This window comes from Lutjanus erythropterus, chromosome 9, assembly GCF_056507025.1.
Source record: "Lutjanus erythropterus isolate fLutEry1 chromosome 9, fLutEry1.hap2, whole genome shotgun sequence".
NCBI classification, from domain to species: Eukaryota; Metazoa; Chordata; class Actinopteri; order Lutjaniformes; family Lutjanidae; genus Lutjanus; species Lutjanus erythropterus.
In genome coordinates, this window is record NC_139325.1 from 16,647,041 (window position 1) to 16,672,179 (window position 25,139).

Below are 25,139 nucleotides of genomic sequence, written 5' to 3' on the forward strand. Positions count from 1 at the left end.
TCACAAATAACATCTCACTGCTTTGTTTGATTAGTTTGCACTAGTTTACTGCCAACCCTGCAGGGCCACCGCTGCTAATACCCAATAGTCCCAGTATGCAGAAATATTCAAATACTAACTATTTACACTGAATAACAAGTTTATGACTCTTGGTAAGCACAGAACCCGTTTGGTGCCTTACACACAGCACGTCTGCACATTTACTCAGCAGCAGTGCTGCAACATTAGGTGAGTAACTTAAATGTAATAACAAGAAGGGCGGCAATTTATTTTACAGTACGCAAATACGACATTACAAGCTGTATGTTGTATTAAATTAGGCACAAACTATGTATTATGTTACAATATGCAATATAATCTTGATTAGACAGTATTAGATCATTTATTAGATCTTTATTAGAGGGTAATTAGAGACACATTACAACAGAACTATACTGTAAACTAAAGTGTATTATTTCCCACTGTTAGATGCTTAATACACTTAGAGGGTAATTAATGACACAAAGCACATAATCTCCCTCCAGCATTACAGTAAGTGTGTGGAGTCACCCACAGACAAAATATTATTCTACCTCTATAATTTCACACATTTTCACATATTGTTTTAACTGGGGAAGCAGCAGATACGTGATTTCACTTTAGTTTACAGTACAATTCCGTTGTAAGGATCTAATACTGTCTTATATATATAACATGTTTCAATTTTTTTGTCTAATAGCATGTCTTAGTAGTCTTACTGTAATATTAAAGTGTGACCAAATAAGATTTAGCCACATCATTGTACCACCCACAGGATTAAGTGTAAAATGTATACAGAATTAAGAATTATTTCCACTCAAATCTATAAGATATCAATAATTTTTTTTTTGCATGCAATTAAATTTTATACAAGTCTGAATCAAAATCCAGAAACAAATGTTATTTTCCAGGAACACTACCTGATTTGTCCTTTTGTTTTAGACAAATTTTCATAAAATCAGAGTTAAAATTGAAGTCTTTTCGTTTTGGGATTAGAATTTTAAAAAGATTAGGATTAAGGGGGAAAACAAGATAACATACACTGTTTATTTATGAACATTTCAAATATTACAAAGAAGGAGTCTGATTTTATCTGTGTGTACATATTGAAATATTTTAGTTTTTGTGGTTACTTCACAGATTTACATTGATAGAGAAGAAGTCATCCAGGAATATGCGATGATGGAACGGGGGGGAGGAGGAACAGATGAAGCTCGGGTGAGGAGAGAGGGAGGAGAGTGACAGCGATGGGGGGTGTTGTTGATTGTTTCTCATACAAGAGTGGTATCGCAGACACATCTCCATACCAGACCACAGGGTGCTCTGGGCTCTGTGTGTCTGTCCCTGGACCCAAAGAGGGTGGGAGGACTTTCCTCAACTCATAGATTACCAGTTACTATCACTCTTTTCTGTCTTTATCCTCATCTTATCTCTTACTATTTTACTCTTTCTGTTTCTTTAAACATTTTTTGCTTCAATCTGAATCAAACTTACCAAGGACGGTCTGCGTAAATATGGTCAGCATCAGTTTGCAGCGCACTGAAGAACATCAGTACAACTGGAATTAAACTGACAACTGAAGGAGCTATCACCTGTCATTTCTCAAAGGTGAGTGCTTTATTTCCAAGAAAATGTTTTTTTTATTTCAAACACGTTGCACATTTGAAGACTAATCTCCTTTGTAATAATACAACTGAATTTGGCTGTAATCTGTGTCAACTGTTGTGTTATGGGGTAGGGAATGATTGAATTGTAAAACATTTTTAGCTATTTAGTGGAATTTAATTGATAATATGATAGCTTTAGAGATGGGGTTGTTACAAGTGTTCAATGTTGAAAATGTTCACTTGATTCTTACAAGAACAGATGGATATCCAGTGTAAAATTTTAGACAGTCTAAAAAAAAAGAAAAAAAGAAACAACAGTTCTGTTTTTGTGCCAAAAAAATAAACAAACAAACATTACAAAACATTTTTTTTTTGTTAGTGAAATGAAAAATAGATTTTTACGATGAATTTCTTGTATAAAAAAAAACAAAACTAGGCTCTATATTGCTTCTTGTTCTAAGAAAGATCATTTCAGTGAAAAGTTCTAAATGGAAATCTGAGCTAAACGTGCTGGGCAGCATGTTGTGGTGAGGCAGGGTTAGTAGACACTGGGCCAAGTGTGTGAGCAAAATGGCGATCAACAAGTGTGAAATAAAATGAGCACGCTGTGATGGCCCCACACCCTCTTGTTGCCCTCAGCCCGGATCCCTGAGCTCTCTGATGCTTTTCTCCTCTCTCCTCCTGCACTTTCTGTGTTGTATGAAACAACTCTAAATCTTGAAATGAACTATTTGAAACAACATATACTTTTCATGTATTTCCCTTTGACACACTCTGCTTAACATGTTGAAAAAAATCATCAGCACTTTTGTAAAACACCATAAGTTGTTATATTGCATTTCTTCAGTGTTTAAAATGTTTTTTGTTTGTTTTTTACAGTCTTATTTTGCAGATTTTTTTCTCCTGTTGTTTTAAATTTCTGTTATGCCTGGTTATGTCTCCAATTATAACCCAGTTTCTCTAAAAGTGAATAATAAAGTTCCATCATGTGTTTTTCTCACTCTGTGCTCTTCAGCTGCACCTGCCTTCCCTCCTCTTCCACTACCACCGGCATTTCAATCCAAAGGCTGTGCGTCCCTCCATGCTGACGGAGAGAGCCCCTGTCGGCCTGATGTCCTCAGTTGTAGCTCCAGAAAAACCCACCTCCAACACCATGGGTCCCAAAGAGGTCAGTGCATATCTGACACAATTGCAGTGGATTAATGGCACGCCGTTCAGTCTGATTAAGAAAACCTAATTGAATCACTGCAGGGTGCAAGTGTCGTAATTAAGTGCACTTCTCTCTCACTCGGTCTGTCCGACTCAATTTATGAACACATAAAAGCTTTGGGTGGGAAAAACAATCGTATGGTACCACATTTTCTGGAAGTTAAAATGTCCATAATTTGTAACATTTATAATTTGCTCGATTACTCAAACAAGATATAAAGTCTCGGTGAGCCTATGAAGCACTGATGAAATGAAGCCGATTGTCACTGTCTGTCATGTGTGGGAAGTGAGAGAATAATAACACGAGGATGAGACTTTGGTGACTAAAAGAGACTATTCACCATGTGTTCAGTCATTAAATCACATACATGTATGTAAGTGTGATCTATTTGCTCAATTTGTCTGTCTTTCCATCTTATCTACTTAATCTGCCTTTCTTTATATCTAGCTACTGTATGTGCAAGATTGTACAGAGTAAATACATAGTATATGTGAGTTAAAGAGATAGTTCAGATGACTTGATGTGGGGTTGTATGAAGTACTTATTAATAGTCAGTATTATAGTATTACCTACAGTGGATGGTGGTAAGTATGACCCCACTTTGGAACAGAGAGTAGTCCCTTTGGAGGAAGCTAAGTAATGAACTGCCGTGGACAGGGTCAGTGAAAAAAAAACATATTTTAGCCTCCTTAAAAAGGCTTAGCAAGAAAATCAACATCAGTTTAAGTGTATGCCATAATTTGGATATTTTTCATTACTTCAGTCAGCTTTTCTAGATATGAAACCACCATTATACAAGTCAAATATTAGTCTCTACAAACCAAGGCAAAATCAGTAATTTTATTTCACAGAACACAGCGTTACAAGTCTACTGTTGCCTTGATCTGTAGCCTGTATATGTTAATGTGTGACTTCAGTCAGTCCAAACTAACCTATTAAAACACAAAAGTCACACAATAACACTAACAAGCTAACAAATATGAGGCAGCAGTAGACCACTAACTCTCTTGTTCTGCAAGGTAGAATTCCTGATTTTGTCCATGGAGTCTGGTTGGTTTTGAGAGAGTGATACTTTGCTTTTACAACGGCAGTTTGCTTTTGCAATCGCTTACTTCTCTTGTACTCCTCTCTGCCTCCAAACTAGGGTCATGCCGACCAACATCTACTGTTGGTAAAACACTGACTTTTGATGAGAACCTCATACAACCCCACTTCAAAAATCTGAACTATGCCTTTAATGTGACTAACTGTTATTGTCCAACCTTTAGGAGATGAATACAGTCATAGTGTATCCTAGTATGTTTTCAGCACCTATTGCATCTGATTGATTATTGATTGTATGCTATCACTTTAGGTGGAGCTGATCCTGGTGAAGGAGCAGAATGGGGTTCAGTTCACCTCAACCACCTTAGTGGCTCCAACCCCGACTCAGACCAACCCCAGCGGGGAGGAGGAGAGGGAGACATGGGGGAAGAAAATCGACTTCCTTCTGTCTGTGATCGGATTTGCTGTGGACCTTGCCAATGTCTGGAGATTCCCCTACCTGTGCTATAAGAATGGAGGAGGTGAGATGAATAAAGGAGTGAGGGGAGGAAGTGTGGATAGAGATGGAGTAATGGAGTAAAGGGTGATATGGTATGTTGTGTATGTGAATTAAGGAATTTAAGGGTTGATGTAGGAGTGTTTGTGCATGGAAAAGGAAACAAATTAAATGTAGGAAGAAAAGAGAAGGTGGAATTAATTCACACCGCTTGCATTTTATGTATTTTCACCTGCATGTACTATACGCACATATGTGTGCAGAGTATTTGCACATTTATGCAGTTGTGCGTGTGTGTGCATGATATTATGTGTGTTCGAGCTCCTTGTGCTCGCTGGTTGTTGTTTGAGATTTTTTTTCAACCCTTTACAAAGATCAAAATAGGGGAAAAACCACCACAGCTGCTTGGAATAGATTAGCTCTAACAATCACTGCCACTAATTACGGCTGTTTAACATGGAGCTCTCATTATGTTTTAGAGCTATAAATGATACTGTAGCCGTGGTCAAGGCTGACTATATATGTCCCCAAATCCTACATGTTGGCATAACTATATTTAGGGCAAAGTTATTTTTTAAAATGATGTTTTAGGGTGTTGTATGCCTTAGCTGAAAGAAAAGAAATGACAGAAAATTAGGGGAGGGAGAGATGGAGAATGATATGCAACAAAAGATCCTAGACAGATGCAAACCAGGGACATTGTGGTGCCAAGTGCCCACCAGTAACCCCATTATTGAAAATAATATTAAAAAAGTGCACTCTTTTATGTCCCTGTGATAGAGAAAGCATGATAAAGTGCCCTTCCAGTGGATAAAACATGATAAAGTGGTCTCTACCTCTAGGGTGCCTTTCCAATTGACAAAACACAGTAATGTCTCATCTACGGTGCCCACAATTGAGTGCAATATAGACTGCTGCATGCTTGAAAATTATTTGGTCCCTAATGCCTCCAAATTGTTAAATAATTCCCTGTGTATTTTTATTACAGAGGTGTAGTAGCTATCATACTTTAGGTCACATATGAAACCATTTTAATCTAAACAAGGAATTGGAACAGTTTCACCATAAATGCATCAAAACTTTCGCCACACTTGTGCCCCGCTGCATACAGGTGGTGCTCTTTTTAGTTTATTCACCCCTGCCCTCAGACAACCTGAGTCAGCCACTGACTCAAATCACATCTATAAGCCTTGTGCAGGCTGTCGTGGCTATTTTAAAAATGAGCTGAAAAGTTTCGCAGATGAAGTACAAAGAACAAAACGCAATGAAAGGTGTAGGCACAGCTGCCACCCGTCTGCCTGGAGTTTGTCCTCAGGGGGCTCTCTGCATCAATCATGGCATGTAATGATTTGCATTTGGTGGGTTGAAGCATCAACTGATGGACAGTGAATCTCATTCTTATGTCAGTCATTCCTTTGTTGTAGGTTAAGTTAGCATAATTATGCTCAAAAATTACATAAAATTTCTGACTTGAAATTGCATCTTCAATCAATCAATATTCATCAACTTTATAACTGATATGGTAAACTTTTATTTTCTCCTGAAGTGTATATATATAACAGTTTAGAATGCAGAATGCAACCTTCCATCTAGAAATGAAGTGTTTTTTTGTGTTTTTTTTTTACCTGTGTCTGTGTGTGCAGGTGCATTCCTGGTGCCATACCTGTTCTTCATGGTGATAGCGGGCATGCCTCTGTTCTACATGGAGCTGGCTCTGGGACAGTATAACAGAGAGGGTGCAGCAGGGGTCTGGAAGATCTGTCCCATATTTAAAGGTAGGCAGCGACACATCATAGGACACATATTCAGATATAAAGACAGACAGAAAGACACATGCCCACGCTGGTGACATGCAAATTACCCTTTCTTGACACCTGCATGTTCATGGATATCAAATCTGTCTGTCGTGGTATGTCCATCTGCCTACATGCCTGTCTGTCTGATAGATCCTCTAACATCTACATGTCTTTCTGTCTGCTTGTCTACCCACATGCCTGTCTGTCCACATGCCAGTCTCTTTTGTCTGCTTGTCTCTGCGCCGAGCAGCGACAGGCATTGTTTATCCTCCCCACAACGTCAGGTTCTGTTGGCACTCAGATGGAAAGCAAATGAAAATTGGGCTTTTAGACTCTTGTCCTGATTGCCCACTGGCTGACACTCTCTCTGGGTACTTTTCAACACATCGATAAGCAAAGCGCAGTTCAGGAGAATGTCATCCAAATGTGCACTAATGGAGAAACAAACGCAAAGACCAATTCAGGTTTCTGAACAAAGTCATTGGTTGAAAATATAATAATACACTTTCCTTGACTCAACTTTTTAAGCTGCTTACAAATTGTGACTTGTGTGTATTTTTCCATCTCTGTCTGTGTACTGTATGTCCTGCTCTGATATCAGTTTGTTTGAAATTTTCTTTTATTATTTAAAAAGTTATTGTTCCATTTAAATCCATACACTGTAAAAACAAAAATGTTGACAAAACAAACAAATTCCAAGGCAAGTTATTTCTCTAGATATTTGAGTTGTCAACTCTCAGGTTTCTTTAGTTTGACCAACTAATAATATTTTGTTGAGATAATTAACTTTTCTTCTTTAGATAAACTTGAGTTCGAGATACACAAAAATTTATATTTCAAAATTTGTTCACAATTAGCTGTGAACCCGATTTATCATTACTTGGGGGCTTGAAGATTAAATGACTGCAATGAAAATTATTTAATTATTAACTATTATTCACTTTACTTCAATGGATTCATACAACATTTTTTGAAATGCAACTTTTTTGGGGTTTCTAAAACTCAAAGATTCAAATTTATCTAAAGGAGAAAAGTAAATTGTGTCAACAAGACATTATTAGTTCTTAAAACTTTTTCAAAACTTTAGAGCTTGAGTTGAGCTCAAAACTCACAAAATCAACTCTAAAGTGAGTTACCTTGATATTTTGAGTTTTGTCAGCTTTTTCATTTCTACAGTGTATAGATTTAAGAGGAACTGCACCTTTTTGAAATAATCAAAGAAAATGTCAAACAAATGAAGTAAAGTGATGTAAATAATAATTAATTTGGTATTTTCTGTTTCAGCCATTTAATTTTTCCAAGCACCCAAATAATGAGAAATCAGGTTCACAACTCACTGTGAACAACTTTTGAAATACATTTTTTGGGGTTTCTACAACTCATTGTTTAAGAGAAGTTATCTAAAGAAAAATAAATTATCTCGATAAAAGACTATAGGTCGGCAAAACTTTGCTTATTTTATTTTAAAACTTAACAGTTCAAGTTTGATTAAAAAAAATCTTCTGAAAGCATTTGCCTTGAAATAGTTTTTTCTCAACTTTTTTACAGTGTATTAAACACCTCACTATGAATCAAAAAATGCAACCAAAAAATTCAACAAAAATACAACCACATACATTATTATTACCAGCAGGTCATTTGTTGCTTCGCAGTGTGATGCCATAAATCTGTCTTTTGTTGCATCATGTCTTGGATTGAAGGTGGCCCACATTGTGTACATACTTCATGTGTCTCTGCATGTGTGTATGTGTTAGTGTGTGTCGCTGAGCGTGTGCCTCCTGTGTGTGAACATGCGCCGTCTTTCAGGGACCACACTGAGTAGGCTGACGTCCTAATCACACGCTTCACTCTCCTTCTGCCTCTCAGCGGGGGGATAACAGTAATTATTCAAACACACACATACACATGCCCATATTGACAGTAATTATTCTGATCAACAAGCTGGTTTCCTCTCAGGATCAATGCATTTGAAGAAGGACGGCTGAGAAAGAGAGACGGGGAGAGACAGAGAGATAGCATGGCCGCATGTGGCGCTAATAAGAGGCATCGCTCCCTGGACAAATATCACATCCACATTACAAAGAAATCAATAAGGCACAGTTGTGGTCATGCCTCTTAGCAAAGGTTACCAATTAAATTCAGCCTCAGAAGAGTGGGGACTGTCTTAGATTTATAGAAAGGGTAGATGTGTTGATAATTCAGGCATGAAGAGGTGATCTTTAGAAGTTGTGGTGCTGTCTGTGGGACTGCAGGCATGTATCGAAGGCCACTGTGCTCCTACTGAGAAAGAGATTTTGCTTTCTGGTGGTGTAATCTGTCAGAATGTTGTCAATACAATAATGCCTGACTTTGAACCATGTATGGATATTACTTTGTCCACTGATTTACAGTCGTTCTATGTGACCAAATACCAAAAAATAACTTGATGAACTTTTAAACATTACTGAAATTTAAAGACAAAGAAGAGCACTTAAATGGCTGAGATTAGGATTTCCACTGTCAAGGGTTTGAATATCATTTGGTTCTGTATGGTTCATGATACCTGTGTACAGCCTGCATGAAAGCATGAAAACTTGATTCTGTGCTCACCATCCAAGTTTTGGTTCTTTGAGCGAGACAATAAACAATTTCCTGATAAGCGAACATTCACTTCCTCACAAATGCCCCCCCCCCCCCCCCCCCAACGCTAAATCTTTCCAAGCATTGTTTTTGCATTATATGTTTTGTAAGAAAAGTATTTATATTGGTGAACATATACACTGATACAATATATCTTTGATACGCCACACAATACTAATTTGTTTTGTTTTTTATTGTGGTTTTTGTGCATCCTCGCAATTAGACATCTTCATGGGTATGGCCAATATAACAATATATAAGTACTCCATTGAATGTAGAAGTCCTGTAAAGTACATAAGTGTTATCAGGTAAATGTCCTTAAAATATCAAAAGTGAAGATACTAGTTGTGAAGAAAGCAGAGCCTGTTTTATTGATTAAATAAATCAGGCCCTCATTTCTGGTTAAATATTAAATTATTGATGTTACTGATGAATTGTATGCAGGCAGCAGTTACAGGAATTGAAGGATTGTTACAATTTGAATTTATATTTTGGGCTTTTAAAAAAAAATTTCCTTTCCAGTGAAATACTGGAGAATTTTATCCATTTAGACCCCATGAATTCATTTAAATGCAACCATCTGCCAAATCAATAATTATATGTGTTCTGGGATCTTTTCATGACTTTATTTGATAGCTGATCGTAGGAAAATGATAAAACACAGAAAAAAAGGTTGTTGAATAACATGAAACAAAGGTCACTGGCCAGACATGAACTGGTGATGTTGCAGTTTTGATCATCACCTTCACCCCCCCGGCCACCAGGGCCACCCTCTCTTTGAGACCCCTCGTCTTGTTTCAGATGTCACTCCAACCAACTACACAGTGCTTTTGTTTCTTCAAACTTTTATTAGCCAAAACAGTTCTTTAACAATGAATTTTATTTTAGAAACTAGTCACAGTTTATTTATGGAGAATCTTACCCTGAAAAATAACTTGTAACTATAGCTGTATGTCTCCTCTGAAATGAATACAAAGATAAAAGAGAAGAAAATGGAAATCCTGGAGTAAAGTACAAGTACCTCAAAATTGCACAGTACAGTAGATGAGTAACTTTCCACCACTGGACATCTTTGCAGCCATGAAATAAGCCACAAAAGGCAGTGCTCTGTAATTCAGGCACAACAAAGGGTTACTGGAGATGTGGGACGTTAGATTCCACTGAGGTATCTGTTAGTTTCCTCTTTTTATCTCTGTCTTTAATGCCTGTAAGTATTAATCCCTTGTGTCCCTCTAACAGGTGTCGGCTTTACAGTGATCCTCATTTCCCTCTATGTTGGTTTCTACTATAATGTCATCATCTCCTGGGCGCTGTTCTACCTCTTCTCCTCGTTCACTGGCGAGCTACCGTGGGTCCACTGCAACAACACTTGGAACAGTCCTAACTGCTCTGACTGGGCGGACAACAGCTCAGTTAGTGACATTTACAAGGCTACCCCTGCTCAGGAGTACTTTGAGTAAGTTGCCTGAACAAAAGCTCAAATGTCTATCTATTATTAATTTGTTTGATACAGTTAGTTCTTACTAAGTTTAGTTCTTACTACCTAATTCTTATTGTTAGCTTGAAGTCTCACCATGTTCTTATACAAGTTTGATTATGACATACCTGACAAATATTTATGACATCTTAATCTAACTGTAATAGATCATATGAGTCAAGGTGGAGTATTGAAAAAGAGAAAGTTAAGAAACTGCCATGATGGTTCTACAACTATAGAAAATCTGTCTGTAAATTATATTGATATCACAATATTCTATCCAAAAATCAAGTGAACCAAAACTGTATGTTAATGCTTTTAAGAAAAAAAAACCCTGAAATTTTCTGTTATAAATGGTCTATACTCGGCTGAGGTCTTTGAATCTAGGGCTAAATTTCAGAATCACTGAAGTTAAAGGGATAGTTCAGATCATTTGAAGCGGGGCTGCATGAGGTACATATAGATCATCAGTGTGTTACCTACAGAAGATAGCAGTCAGGATACCAGCAGAGAAGTTAGACAGTATTATATTGTGAACAGGGTCAGCAGCAAAATGTATTTAAGCCACTTACAAAAGGCACACCTAAAAAAAATCAATGGCAGTTCATAACTACGCTATATAAGAAAAATATCACTCTCTTTCACTCAACCAGTAACTTACCTCACTGAACACTGGAACTGCTGGTCTACTGCACATATTTTCATTCCAGGAAGTGCACCAAAAAAAAGTTTGATGCAAAGCGGTAACTCCATGTTAAGTGTGCTAAGTTTTCCTCAAAAGAATAATTGAAGTTACTCTAATTATGATCATCCTTTTTCTAGATTTAGTCATGTCTTTGGAACATCTAATTATGAATAATTAAAGAAATTATCAAATATTCAAAAATGAACATCTGAGTCTGACTGTATTTAACTTGTGTTGCCTTCCTCTCTGTGAAGCTGAACAGGTGTCTCCTATTTCAGCAACTGAGGGGTTGTTCTGTTGTGACAGTTGTGGCATTTCATCCATGTTCGTTGAAATGGCAGTGTGCTATTCACACAGAACCACCTGCAGACAATTTGACCACATCAGTTGAACACTGGCTGATCTTATTCAGTCTCATCTGTTAGGCTGTCTCTGAAATGATCTGAATCAAGGCATCAACAATGTTCAGTGATATTATAATCTTTCAGGTGACACATATGCAGTTCAACTTTACAGAATGCAATAAAAAGTACACTTTTAAATCCGTTACCTCTCAGTGCCAGTACAGACTTCCTGTGTTGGTAGACTGTTGTAATCTTTGAGACCTTTTAATTTACTAAAATGCAAAATTTAGCAACAGATGTACCAACACTTTATGTAGCATCTATCTGGATAGATTTCCTGGAGTCTTACATCCCCCTTGTCAGTGATGACACACAGGTAGCTTCCAGCAAGGCCAGGTGTTGATTGTTAAGCCAATTTTATGAAGGACATCAAGATCCAGATCCAGGTGTATAGCTCGACTGATGTTGTGAATAATAATGGCATTCAGGTGGGCTGCAGCGTACTCTCTGCATGGTCATTTGCTAGAACATAGCCAGTATTAGCACATCTAGGACCCTATTTAGATGATCTATAGCACATAGTCCAAAGTGCATGGTGCAGGTGCACTTGGGGCCTGTCGGCCTCTTTGCTATTTAAATGCCTCAAAATCTGGGTGCAAAGTAAGCTGCAAAGTGCAAAGGGGTTGTATTTAGTTCCTTAGTATCTAAATCTGAATGCGCCCAACAGGAAAATACTGCACCATTGACTTTTTTTGTTGTTCTTCAATGGTGCAATTGCTTTCTGCAACTTAAAGATAGCAATGTGCAAACAATGCGCACAAATGCGAGTGCACATTTTAAGTGGCTCCTGGACCCACAGAATGGTGCGAGTATATTTGCAACCTACACAATGCGGGCATTGGGTGTGAAAATGACAGCTGTGTCAGACAATAGCACTGACAGCTGCGCCGTTCCGTTTGCTGCTTTCCACACGTTGGAAGAAAAATCCAGCAGAATCCGTTAATTCAGGGTAACCTAAATGTCTCCTGGCAAGGTGAGCTCTAAGCGCAGCTCTTCAGGACTCTCAGGTGTAGTTACACCATAACTGCACCTTTGTCTCTGGTTTGGTCACTATGTCAAAGGGTCCTGGAGGTTGTGTGTACTTGCTTGCAATTACAGTCACTAAAAAAAGTGGATGGTCTGCTGTCAAAACACAGAGGTACTGCTTTAACCTGTGCATTTCTTGTATAACTGTGGCTGAAAAACATATCTATCTGCACTATCTGTAGCTGTGGTGCTTGTTAAGCACAGTCCTACTGAGGACATTAGTTTCAACAACAGATTATGTGATTAGAGGTTTTGCTAACTCTTTCTTAAACTGCTTCTCTTGGATTTGGTAAAGTGCTCACTATATTCCTCAGTTGCTCCCCTCAGGCATCTGCGAGAGTTTTTTTTTGTTGGCGAAAATGTGCAAAACACAAAACTTTACACTATACATGGTAACTCAGGACTGGTCATAGTTCTTACTCGAATGTTCTCTTTCCTTAGACGAGGGGTGCTCCACATCCAGGACAGTAATGGTATTGATGATCTGGGCCGTCCACGCTGGCAGTTGACTTCCTGTCTAGCTGTAGTGATTGTTCTGCTCTACTTCAGTCTCTGGAAGGGAGTCAAGACCTCTGGGAAGGTACAAAATGACACATGGCCATGTTTCTGAATTTGAAAACCACACAAGTACTATAACTCCTAACCAAGAATCTTTGAGTGGTCTCTCCATTTAAGCTACTGAATTACTTTAAGGAAACGCTGTGCCTTCCATTTAAATTTAAATCCACTAATCACTGTTTGTGTGTATATAAAGGTGCATTTTCACTCTCTTGCACGCATGCATGTGTGTGGCCTTCTTTCCCTGTGTAAATGTCTGGGTATTCTCTATGTGTTTATCCATTTGTCTCCGTGTGTGTACCTTGTGCGACCCTTTCAGGTTGTGTGGATCACAGCCACGATGCCCTATGTGGTCTTGACTGTGCTGCTGCTCCGCGGAGTCACTTTGCCTGGAGCCATCGATGGCATTAAGGCCTACCTCTCCGTGGACTTTCTGAGACTCTATGACGCCAAGGTGAGTGTCAACATGAGAGCGGGGCGGGGACAGAAGTTAGGTGAGAATGGTAGGGGTGTAGAAGAAGAACAAAAGGGAGGCGTGGGTAGATAACTGTCACTGAAAAGCACTCTTTGACATTTGAAGTTTTAGTTTTATTTTATTCATTATAACATTAGCTGTTAAAAATGTGTAAAAAAAAAAAGAAAACTGAAAAAGAGTGGCTTGTATTTTGTAACATATTCGGCTGATATCATGCTAATGTGCTGATCATATCTTAGCATACAGGATATACAGTAAGTTAATTAAAGATACAGGGAAGACTGGAGATGGTAGAAATACTTTGTTTGTGCATCAGTAACTCAGTGATTGTTTGTGATAGATCTCTAAAACTTTAATACATGGTACTCCTATTTGTTGACTACAATTAAATCTCAATTGGATGTCTACTGCACAATCACAGATTATGTGAATTATTGTTAATGCACAGAGTTCTGTTGCTACAACCTACCCCACTGCTCAGGTAGATGCAACACTGAGAGGTAATTTGCTGAATTACACTATCCAATTCTTGAAGTTGTAGTAATCGACTTGATTTGGCTTGATGACTTCTTTTTGCCTTCAGTTTGAAAGTGTTCCATGTGTACAATGCAGGAAGTCTCTTCATTTAATGGTCACATCTGTCCAACCTAAAGCAGCCATTTCATAGCTAACTGTTTTATTATGTGGGTTTCTCAGTAGCATGAATGCAAAGCATCAAATCAAAAGAGAGAAACTGCTTCTTCAGGTTATGTCAAACCCTTGTATTTACAATACAACAAATGCTTGACAAATTTTACTTTCTTACCTGAAAATAAATCCACAGTATTGCTCACAGAGACATGTCACTTCTGTGAGCTCAAAAAAGAAATGGGAGGGTACTACATTGATGACATCACTGCAGCTCTTTTCTAATGGTAAAATTTACAGTGTTACGGTCAGCCTGGTGTTACAACACTCCCCAGTCTCCCCTAGCATACAGTTTTACAAAAGATCATTTTGAAATTGTTAATACTGACAAATCACTATTCATAGCAGATGGAGGGTCAGTTTTCTAATATGTTTTGTGTAAATCATCATATACTCTTGATAAACTCTTTTTTTTATTATGATTGCAAAAAGTCTTTATTGTAAACAGTCAAAGCTTGATTGTAACAATGTACAACTGCTAAGGAGATACAAAAGAAGTAATGAGAGCAGTATAAAAGCAATATAGTTAAACTCAATGTAAAAGACAGAAATGAAGGTGGGACAGAGGCAAGAAAGAGGAAAAAACGTATTCTTGGGCGACACACAGCAAACCTACAGACAGCACACATCATTTTTATCTACACGGTCGAATGATAAGAGCCTGAATGCGAAACTATTCCTGTGAATTTGATTAATGCATATCATCTGATAGATATCTACTGCCAGTCTTGTCTCATTGTAAGCTGTTTTACAATGTTAAGTATCGGTAGAGAGGTATTTCCTCAAAGCATGACCTGTTTCTAATATTTACCTTATCTGTAAAAACCCACTATCACATCTAACAATATCTTAATAGCAGGCACTACGAGCTCAATAAGGAAGCATGCAGGACTAAAGGACTCAGTTATGGAGAGAGAAAGCAAGAAGGAGTAAAATAGAGAGATGCATGGCAGCAATTGGAGAATTAGATTAGATAGATGCATGGAGCAGTAATTTGCAAAATTACCCCCCGTATTCACAAGCGTCTTTCATCTACTGCCGTTGAATGAGTTTCCTGCAATTATCCCTAATAATGGCTTTTTTCCTCTCCTGTGCCTTTTGTTTGCCGCTTCACACAAGTGTGCTTGTTCTGTTGCTCCCCAGGTCTGGATTGAGGCAGCGACACAGATCTGTTTCTCTCTGGGAGTGGGGTTTGGTGTGCTAATCGCCTTTTCCAGCTACAACAAATTCAGCAACAACTGCTACAGGTAATGACAAACAGGGAGAGGCAGGAGGGGATTCACAGAGGCGGGCAGAGGACCGGGAGTGGCATCTACACACACACACACACACACACACAAACAGAAACACACTCGCAACATAAGCAGGTGAATTACAATAACCTTTGAAGCTCCTTGAAACCCGCTGTCTTTGACACCATGCTGTGCAACAGACAGCCATAACACCAATCAAAAATGTCGCACTCTTTGAAAATCATCAGCATCCAGCAGGAGGCTTTTATCTCCTTTTTTTTGCCTTTTTTAATGTCTCTCATAACTCACACATGACACTGTCCACACTGCGAATTCCTCCTTGAGCGTAGCAAATCACTGCAAATACATTTCAGCAAAATGCCAAAAAATTACGCATTTTGAAATCTTATCCAATTATCTATAGGATCATTTTATTGCATGTGTAAAGTTGGTCACCTCATTTCCTGTTTGCACACTTTCACAAACCAGTGTTCTGTCCTCATTCAACACTGACCAAGTGATCTATTTATTTATTTTCTCGACTGAATCGTTGTTGCAATTGACAGAGGTTAAACTATACCAACTATGAATGACTTAACTGTCACATAACTGTTACAAAACATTGACTCCGTCTTGACTCATTCCTGACATACACTTAAATTGACTTGCTGGTCAATTATGTTGATATTGACTGTTTGATTGACTGACTGATGATTTTTTTTTAATATTCTCATTCTAGACTGTTGTTTTTTCTATCTTATTTGATTTTATTGATCCAGAGATGCCATCATCACCAGCTCCATTAACTCTCTGACCAGTTTCTTCTCCGGCTTCGTGGTCTTTTCCTTCCTTGGGTACATGTCCTACAAGCACAACGTAGCCCTGGACAAAGTTGCCAGAGATGGTATGGTATTATTATTGGTCTATGTCTGTGATGTGAAGCTTATATTTATGGTGTAGATACTTGGAGGCAGATTATCAAGTTAAGGCTTAAGGTTGTTTTTTTTTTTATAAACAACATAATTAAAAAAGTTAAACAGAACTTACTGTATGTTGCAGGAAAATTATTTCCCTCCAATCTACATCCCATCGCATTTGTTATTTACCGTTGTAGGTTCTCCTCACATGTCAGTTATGTTGTGGGTGAAATTAGAGGGTGGATGGTATATATTGATAGAATATTTATGTCACGTAACCCACAGTAGTCTATTATTTAATGGCAGATGTAATTAAATTACACTAAATATTGTTCAGTAGAAACAGTATAATGAGGATTCCTTAATTACTCCAAGAGTCAATAATATTTAAGATGAGTTGTCAAGATGTGATCAATGAAGAAAACCCAAATGAACCTGATAACTAGATTGAAATGCCACCACTGCAGTTTGTGGAACTGGGTTGCTTACGAGACAATTAAAATTAAGCATGTTGCATAAGGTCTTCTCCAATCTGCCATGCTTTATTCATCTAATTCTTTTACTTTTACTCTTTAACCATGAATTTTGCTTTTTATTTATTTTGGAGACTGTCTTTGCGTCTGCTTCTATGTTAAATGCTTCAGTGGTGTGCTGTTTGATTTCCTTTCTGCTCCTGAATTTCTTGTTCTTTAGGTGCTGGCTTGGTGTTTGTTATTTACCCAGAAGCCATTGCAACATTACCTGGGTCATCAGTCTGGGCGGTAATCTTCTTCATCATGCTGTTGACACTGGGCATTGACAGTGCTGTGAGTATGCACCCACCCACCCACCCACACACACACACCCACACACACACACCCACACACACACACACACACACACACACACACACACACACACACACACACACACACACACACACACACACACACACACTGTCATAGACAACTGTTATTTCAGCCAGGTGACATGAGACATTTCCTTACTGGTGACACAAGTTGTGTCAGCAAGGTTGTGATGTTGCTGCAAAATCTCTCAAACTTCATTTATATAGCAACTTTCAAACAAATGAAATGCAACCTAAAGCATGTTACAAGCAACTGACAAAACAAATATTTCAGACATTCAGTGGAGAAAATGAAGAGCAAATCATTTTCATTTTGCAGTTCTGTTTTAAAGCTTCAGTTCCTTACGAGCTCAATTCTCACTTCTAACTCTTGTTTCTTCTTCCGTAGATGGGCGGGATGGAATCAGTGATCACAGGGCTGATTGATGAGTTTAAATTCCTCCACAAGCACAGAGAGTTGTTCACCCTCTTAATCGTTGTTGCCACCTTCCTTATATCCCTCTTCTGTGTTACAAATGTAAGTTCTATACCGCACAGTCTGTTATTTCATGATGGTTTTGTGTCATTGTTAATATTAATCTATGCATAATTTAGACTGTAGCAATTTAATACATACATTTGGTCATTTCAGTCAGATTGTAACCAGTAGTGAAAGGATGACAAATATTTCCTAATGCAATGTGAATAATCAGAATTAAGCTTTTTGTTTGTTCCTACAGTAACCTATATGATTAACCTCAATATATATTGATTATATTTCTACAGGGTGGGATGTATGTTTTCACTCTTCTGGACCACTTTGCGGCAGGGACATCGATTCTCTTTGGAGTGCTTATTGAAGCCATCGGCATTGCATGGTTTTATGGTGAGAAAGAACGACGGGAGAAAAGAGGAACAGATGATTCATGTTTTCATGGTCAGCAAAGCTGATGCTACATTAAGGGCTTGATAAGAAATCTGTTGGTATAGGTGTGCTGTGCCTCAATGCAACATAGTCCTATTAGACATAAGGATCCTGCAGCTAGAGGGTCTATTCCCATTTATGGTTTTGGCCTCTTCAGCATGTATTGTTAGGGTACAAGGATAAACTGTTGCTGTGGAGCTCATAGGAGCTCAGTGAAGTTAAATGACCTGAGTTTTGACCGCTGCCAGTGTCACCTCTGTGTTCACACGGCAGTGGTGAGCCACCACATAAAGAAAATTGCAGCTGGGGAACAGGCAATTCACATTTGTCATGGACAGGAGTCAGCTGTCTAATAGCTGGGTTGTAGATTGTTGTGGGTGGCAAGTGGGGGGGACCTCAAAGCCAATTTGTCTCCAGATGTCCAAATTCTATTGACACTTGAATTTACACAGTTTTGCCATCACCTTACAAAACTATACTTTTTTGTGTTTTTCATTCTTTTGTTTAGTTCATGCAACAAACCAAATCTCTCTAAACTATTGTTTATCACAGCATGAGAAAAGACATTTTAGCTGTATAAGAGTAAATATCATCTTTATAGTGTCTGTCAGGGTTTCAACCCCTAGTGTGCTTATCAGTGACCTCTTATGGTTCTGTAAAGAACTACAGTAGAGTTTGCTATTTAGGTTGGCATGCTTTTCCTTCCTTCCTGTTTTTGTAAATTAATAGCTAAAGACCAACTGCTTTATGATGGATATTTACCTTCAGATATATAACCCCAATTCCAAAAGAGTTGAGATGTTCTGTAAAACAAATAAAAACAGAATACAGTGATTTGCAAACATTTTTCAACTTGTATTCAGTTGAATACAATACAAAGACTAGATACTTAATTTATTAACTTCATTGTTTTTTGTAAATGTACACTCATTCTGAATTTGATGCCTGCAAAATGTTTCAAAAAGGCTGGGGACAGGGAAACATTTACCACTGTTTTCCATCATCTTTTCTTTTAACAGCACTGAATTGCTGTTTGGTAACTGAATGCAATAATTGTTAGACTTTTGAAAGTGAAATTCTTTCCCATTCTTGCTTGATATACAACATGTTATGCGCTTCATAACATGCATGGACATCCCTGCTTATTTCAGCAAGACATGTCATCTGGATGGCAGCATATGTTGCTCCAAAACCTGTATGTGCCTTTCAGAATTAATGGTGCTTTCAAAGATGTGACTGTTACCCATGACACTAATGCTGTAAATCTGGATGGTCCATTTCCTCTTTAGCCCAGAGGAGCACACTTTTCCACTTTGCGTCAGTCCATTTCAGATGAGCCTGGGGCCAGAGAAGTCAGCAGCGCTTCTGGATGTTGTTGACTTTTGGCTTTCACTTTACATGGTAGAGTCTTAATTTGCATTTGTAGATACAGTGACAAACTGTGTTTACAGAGAGAGCTTTAGTGTTCCTGAGCCCACGCAGTTTCCTTTATACACTTATGTGGGTTTTTAATGCAGTGCTCACTGAGGGTCAGAGGTTATGGCCCAATGCTGGGTTTTCGACCTCATGATAGACATGCTTGTGAATGACTGAGCCTTTCGAGGATGCCCTTGTAGTGACCAATCATGATACCATGACCTATTACCAATTAACCTGTTTACCTTTAGAGTGTTAAAAAACGGGTGTTTTTTGTTTTTAGCATTCCACAAATGTCCCCGACTTTTCCCCTTGTGCCAGTTTCTTAAGGTCTTAACTTTTTTGGAATTTGATTATATGTAACCTGGAGCACCACCAGCTAAAAATAAGAAAAAATGATTTTTCATGGAGTGTGAATAACTCATACCCATTTTTAAAAACACCAGCTGGAACAAAATACAATATAAACAATCTAAAGGTCGAGGAAGATGGTTGACTTGAACTTCCGTATTGAGTTTCTTGTCTCGTGTCTACTAAACCTGACTGTGAAGAAATCGGGCTGTGGGGTCAGCATATTGTCCCACTTTGGTGGGTCATGACCTTGGCAAGCCAGATAAATCAAGCCTAAGGCTTCAGTAGGCCTTTCTTTCCATGCTCATAACTGCTGACAGAAACCCTTGACCCCCTGGTCACTGTGGTCTTTCGTTCTGCTGTCCACTACATAAGCACATTTAACTGTGCTGAATACCTGGTCGTCAGTCTGGATATATTCCTCTGCAGTAAGAGATGCCTTCCAGGCACAAAGGCATGACAAAAAAAAAAGATCAGCCAGGTTTATAAGAGAAAGAAAATCATGATGAGGTAAAACTGGTGCCGCAGCTCATTACAATTGGCTCTGCAGAACGACTTTTAGTTACTGATATGTTCAATTCTTGATTATATTTTTACATAAAACCTATAGTGTCATGAGTTTCTGCATTAACAGTTTTTAATTTAATTGCATGCATTTAAAATGCATAGTGACCATACTACTTTGATAATATTTTTAATATCTGATATTCTTAAATAGAAAATGTACCAAACAACAGCATAAGCATTTCCATGTGTTTCAGGAGTGGACCGATTCAGTGATGATATTGAAGAGATGATTGGCCAGAGACCAGGAAGATACTGGAGGCTGTGCTGGAAGTTTGTCAGCCCCTGCTTCCTCCTGGTGAGCCTGCGCACAGACTCATTGTACACCGCTGCCTAAACCAAGACCTGTTAAACATAGACAACAAGATAGAAGTATTGACTTTAACCACTATAAACTGTATTCAATTATAAGAGCGCAGATCTCCATCAGGTTTGTCCGGGGCATGTGGATGGAGAACAGGGAGTTCAGGGCAGGCTGTGTGTCATGTGTGTATATATGAGAGTAGTGGAATGAAGGGGAGACATACACTATCGAGGTGTAAGTAGACAGGCTATTTGGAGACAAATCTCAGACACAGTGTCCTTATAAAACAGGTAGTATTATTGCTGTGTTTGAAAAGACAGTATGAAGCTGAACACATTAACAAAAGGCTCATCAAGAATCTTACACAACACAACCTGCTCTTAATGTACCAAAATTTGGCACCAATTGATCTCAAAGGAATATGTACTTGGTAGTGCTGATGGAACTCTGATACTCTTAAAGGTACCAACCCGATTTAAAAGTAGAGATTTTGTGAAAATTTTAGAAAAACATTAAGCGTATATTAACTCTTGTTGCCAAGCACTTTACTCTGTCATGTCTCCAAGCTTATGCCTGCAAAAGTTAAACAGACAAGCTTCACAGCTTCTCCTCAAAGTCATCTGAGAGGTATAACTTTGAGTGGTGTAATGCTCCATCTCTGGTTCAAAAGAGGACCTATTCTAAGGGTCATTCTTACTCGATGTCTGAACATCTTTGGCACTGGCCGAAGGATACGTTTAGGAAAACACTCCTTGTTCACACAAGACACATAGACATTATCAAGAAATTGTCTTCAACCTTTGTTTCAAGGTTAGATTATGAACTTTTATAATCAGTCAGATTCTTGTTTGTGGCTGTTTATGCTTCTAGTTTTGCAATTTATTTACCAGAGGTAGCTTGGCAGAAATATTGGCACTATTTTTTACTGCTAGTTGGAAAAACCCAACGCTGCCATCCTGCATCAGAAAATTACACTGGACCACTGAATTAAAGATGCTTTAACCAATTCTGGAGAAAAAGGTTGATTGTTGAATTTCATTCCTAGGTTGTCAAATTACCAATTCTTTGGATTGGTGGTTCAAAAATGGTTGTTTATTGAGACTCAACAGTCAACTATACTACTGACCACTGAGTGACCCGAGTCTCTGATCATGGGCTGAACTTTCTCAGCCTGAAATCAGAGCCAAGAATAGGAGCAGAAATCTAGTTTCTCTCAGATCACTTGAATAACATTATGTGTAAAAGTTACGATGGAAGTTTTGCCCAATGACACCAAAAGTAAACTGCTGATCCCAGCTTTAATTGTCTTGTAAGAGAGCTTGAAATTAACAGTGAATGTCTTTTGAACTGATGTTTTTTCAGGTCTGTTGTATTCAAATCATTTCTTCCGTAGTTTATGGTGGTGGTGAGCTTCGCCACATTCAATCCTCCAAACTACGGCTCCTACATGTTTCCCCCATGGGCTAACATGGTCGGGTGGTGTCTGGCCATTTCCTCAATGACAATGGTGCCTCTTTACGCCATCTACAAACTCTGCACGCTGCCTGGAAAGTTTTGCGATGTAAGTCAGAAAATGGAGTCAGGGGAAATGAGTTATTGTGATTTCTAGTATAAATGATAATCTTTCATCTTCAGGAAGCTTTGTCTTGACAGAGACCTTTCACTAGTATTAATTTTAAAATATTTTATAACTTTTTAAAAATCTACCAATTGCCTTTTTGCCTAAAACAGAGACTGGCTTATGCCATCACCCCAGAGACAGAGCATCATTTGGTAGACAATGGAGAAGTTCGGCAGTTCACAGTAAGTGCTGACTTTATTATAATTTAATTTTATTGTATCATAAGAAATGTTTGCTGCTGCTGAAAGCTTAAACATCATGTCTTTGTAGGTTTTGGACAAATATTCATATTGATGATATTACTGATCTTCAATTACTCAATTATCACGACTATAAGAAGAATAATACTGTTTTACTTCATATGTCTATTCCATTTTTCCCCACAGCTGCATCACTGGTTGGTGGTCTGAAAAACACAGAGAGAATGAAAGAGTGAGAATGAAAGAATGAGAGTGTGGACATTGGGTGGATGAATGGATGCACAGCAAAGGTCTGAAGAGCTAAGAAGAAGAAATTAGAATCGATCACGATGATGGTGGTGGTGGTGGAAGCAGTTAAAAAGTGCCGACAAAAAAACCTATAGAAATTGTAGTGTTCTTTAATTTCAGCAGTGGATGTGTGAAGCTGTGCATTGACACTGGTGAATGAGATTCAGTCAAACAGGTGATGTGGTGTTGCAACGGCTTCTTCCATCAATACAAAACTCTTCTTGAAGGAGTACCATGCAAGTCTTAGCCTGTTAGTTATTTTTACTTTGCACTTCCACTTGTTACAGTGTGTTCTTAGAATTGCTTGCGTACATATGGATGAGCAGTGAACAGGATCAGTGGTTTACTTTTCATTATGTGAGGTGCATAGTTACACATACTAGGAGAGTAAAACATAAAATCACATTGTATTTCTTTGAGGTAAGATGTAGAATAAAGAAAGATATTTGGTATTCTGTTTATGTACAAAGATGTTGAGTTACATACAACATCTGGAAAAGTTTATTTCAAAAATTCATTTTGTGTTTTTGGAAGTATGATTTTTCCTTTAAATTATTTGTATTTATTCTATATTTTCTCTGTCAGTTATCTTCAACCTGTAGTTTTTTTTAATCTGGATCAAAACTCTTTACTTCTTTTAGCAATCAGACATGTAATGAATTCCACAGCTTTTACTGGATTCCAGTCTATGTCCAGGTCTTGTTTATAATATTTACTCAAATATTAATGACTGTTATTATTACACACAATTCCTGCAAGCTTAGAGAAAAAAACATCCACTTCTATTTACATCAAAACCATTTATAGGAATGGACAGTTGCAACACCAACAGACTAAAAATAACATCAGTTGAATACATTAAAACTCTTTGAATAAATATTGCCATGTTACTCTTTTTAGTTATGTTGGATGGACCAACAAAAACAGTCTAACCAGTTGTGCTATCAAGTGTTAGGTTATTGTAAAATTGTCGTTTCAACACATGGGTGAATATTTAATGGAAAAAAAATACTAAAACTGAACCTTTCCACAAGTTAAATAGTGTTAAACAGTTGCCTCAAATCCCTGTCAGCCTAATAAGTGTACAAACCATTAACATAATGGAACAAACACTTTGTCCTAAACTCGTCAACTTCCAAATAATTGACACTTTCTAAGTGCTGCCCCTTTTTTTTCTGTGTTCCAATAGCAGCTGAGCAACCTTGAAACCAGCACAGCCTTGGTCAGCTTTCTCCTTTCCTATTTCATGGACTTAGCAAAACGCATTAGTTATGATTGATATAGATGAGCTACATAGTTAGCTAGAGTTTTGCAAATATTATTTAACTTAAGATGTGACTGTATAGGCCTATATGTCACTTAAACAGGTCCCCTTGCAACACCTTTTAACCATCTTCAGAATTAGCTTTTCTTTTCAACATAGAAGAACCTAGCATGTTTAAGTAGGCTACAGGAAACTGGAAGGAAGAGGTTCTGTTGGGTACCAAGCTTTGTCAACTGTTATTGGAGCATAGAGCAAAAAGGGACTTAGGAAAGATCCATTTTCACTGGCACACTGATAAAATCATCATCAGCCACACTGCTGATCTAATCAACCAAAGACTAAAATGAACTCAGAAATTCAGATATAGCTTTTTCACACAAGCATATTTTGCCAAGAGATTTTCTTTCTTTTAATCAATAGACCACTTGATTGTTAACTTCAGTGTACCGGGTCAATCTCTCTTCCCCTTTCTAACAAATTAGTGCCAATGCACATTCTCTTGTCATTTTTTGTTAAATTAAGAGTTATTGTGTGCGTGTTTTTCCCCACAGAGTTTCAGGGGGTGATTTGAAAGCTATGACTGTCCAGAAAGCATAAAGCTTTAATTTTACCGTTTACAGAATCTTATTCAGTGTTTCAAGACTGTTTAAAAAGCTGCTTTTTATTGAACTGCAAACGAATAGTGTGTAATGTAATATATGAAGTAATTTAAGTTATACTGTATATCTGTGTAAATGTAATGTAGAGGGGCTTGTATCGTATTGTACTGTATGATATTGAATAACAAGACCAACAAGATTATTATATATATAAATATTATTGCTTTGTTACTGTGAAGTTGATACATATTAGCCTTAAGGATCTTGATGAGAATCACATGGAAAATCCATAGAAACTTTACCTCTCATGAACTCTTTCTGTTTAATCAGGAACCATATATCATTTTTCAGACAGGTTGGCGATGACTTGTATTCACCTTGTGGTACATGTGACACACTGAAGGGTTAATTATGTCCCAAACCGTATGCCTGTGCTGCTGTGCTGTGCCTTGTGGTGTTTCTGACTGTATGACTTTGTTTTGTACTGTCAAATAAAGTATAGTTAATTAAATTATTACATTTAAAATGTC

The 25,139-nt window shown here is 37.9% G+C and overlaps 1 protein-coding gene across 1 annotated transcript; it reads left to right on the forward strand.

Moving 5' to 3' along the window:
* The first annotated feature begins 1,338 nt into the window (after positions 1-1,338).
* On the forward strand, positions 1,339-25,139 carry slc6a3 (solute carrier family 6 member 3). Its single transcript, XM_084726280.1, has 16 exons — positions 1,339-1,626; positions 2,641-2,793; positions 4,190-4,400; positions 6,019-6,150; positions 10,030-10,246; positions 12,824-12,962; positions 13,260-13,394; positions 15,246-15,349; positions 16,114-16,238; positions 16,945-17,057; positions 17,487-17,615; positions 17,864-17,963; positions 20,531-20,631; positions 22,031-22,198; positions 22,369-22,440; positions 22,645-25,139. Exons 2-16 carry the CDS (start codon positions 2,707-2,709, stop codon positions 22,666-22,668), a joined length of 1,857 nt encoding a protein of 618 aa, XP_084582406.1. The 5' UTR covers positions 1,339-1,626; positions 2,641-2,706; the 3' UTR covers positions 22,669-25,139.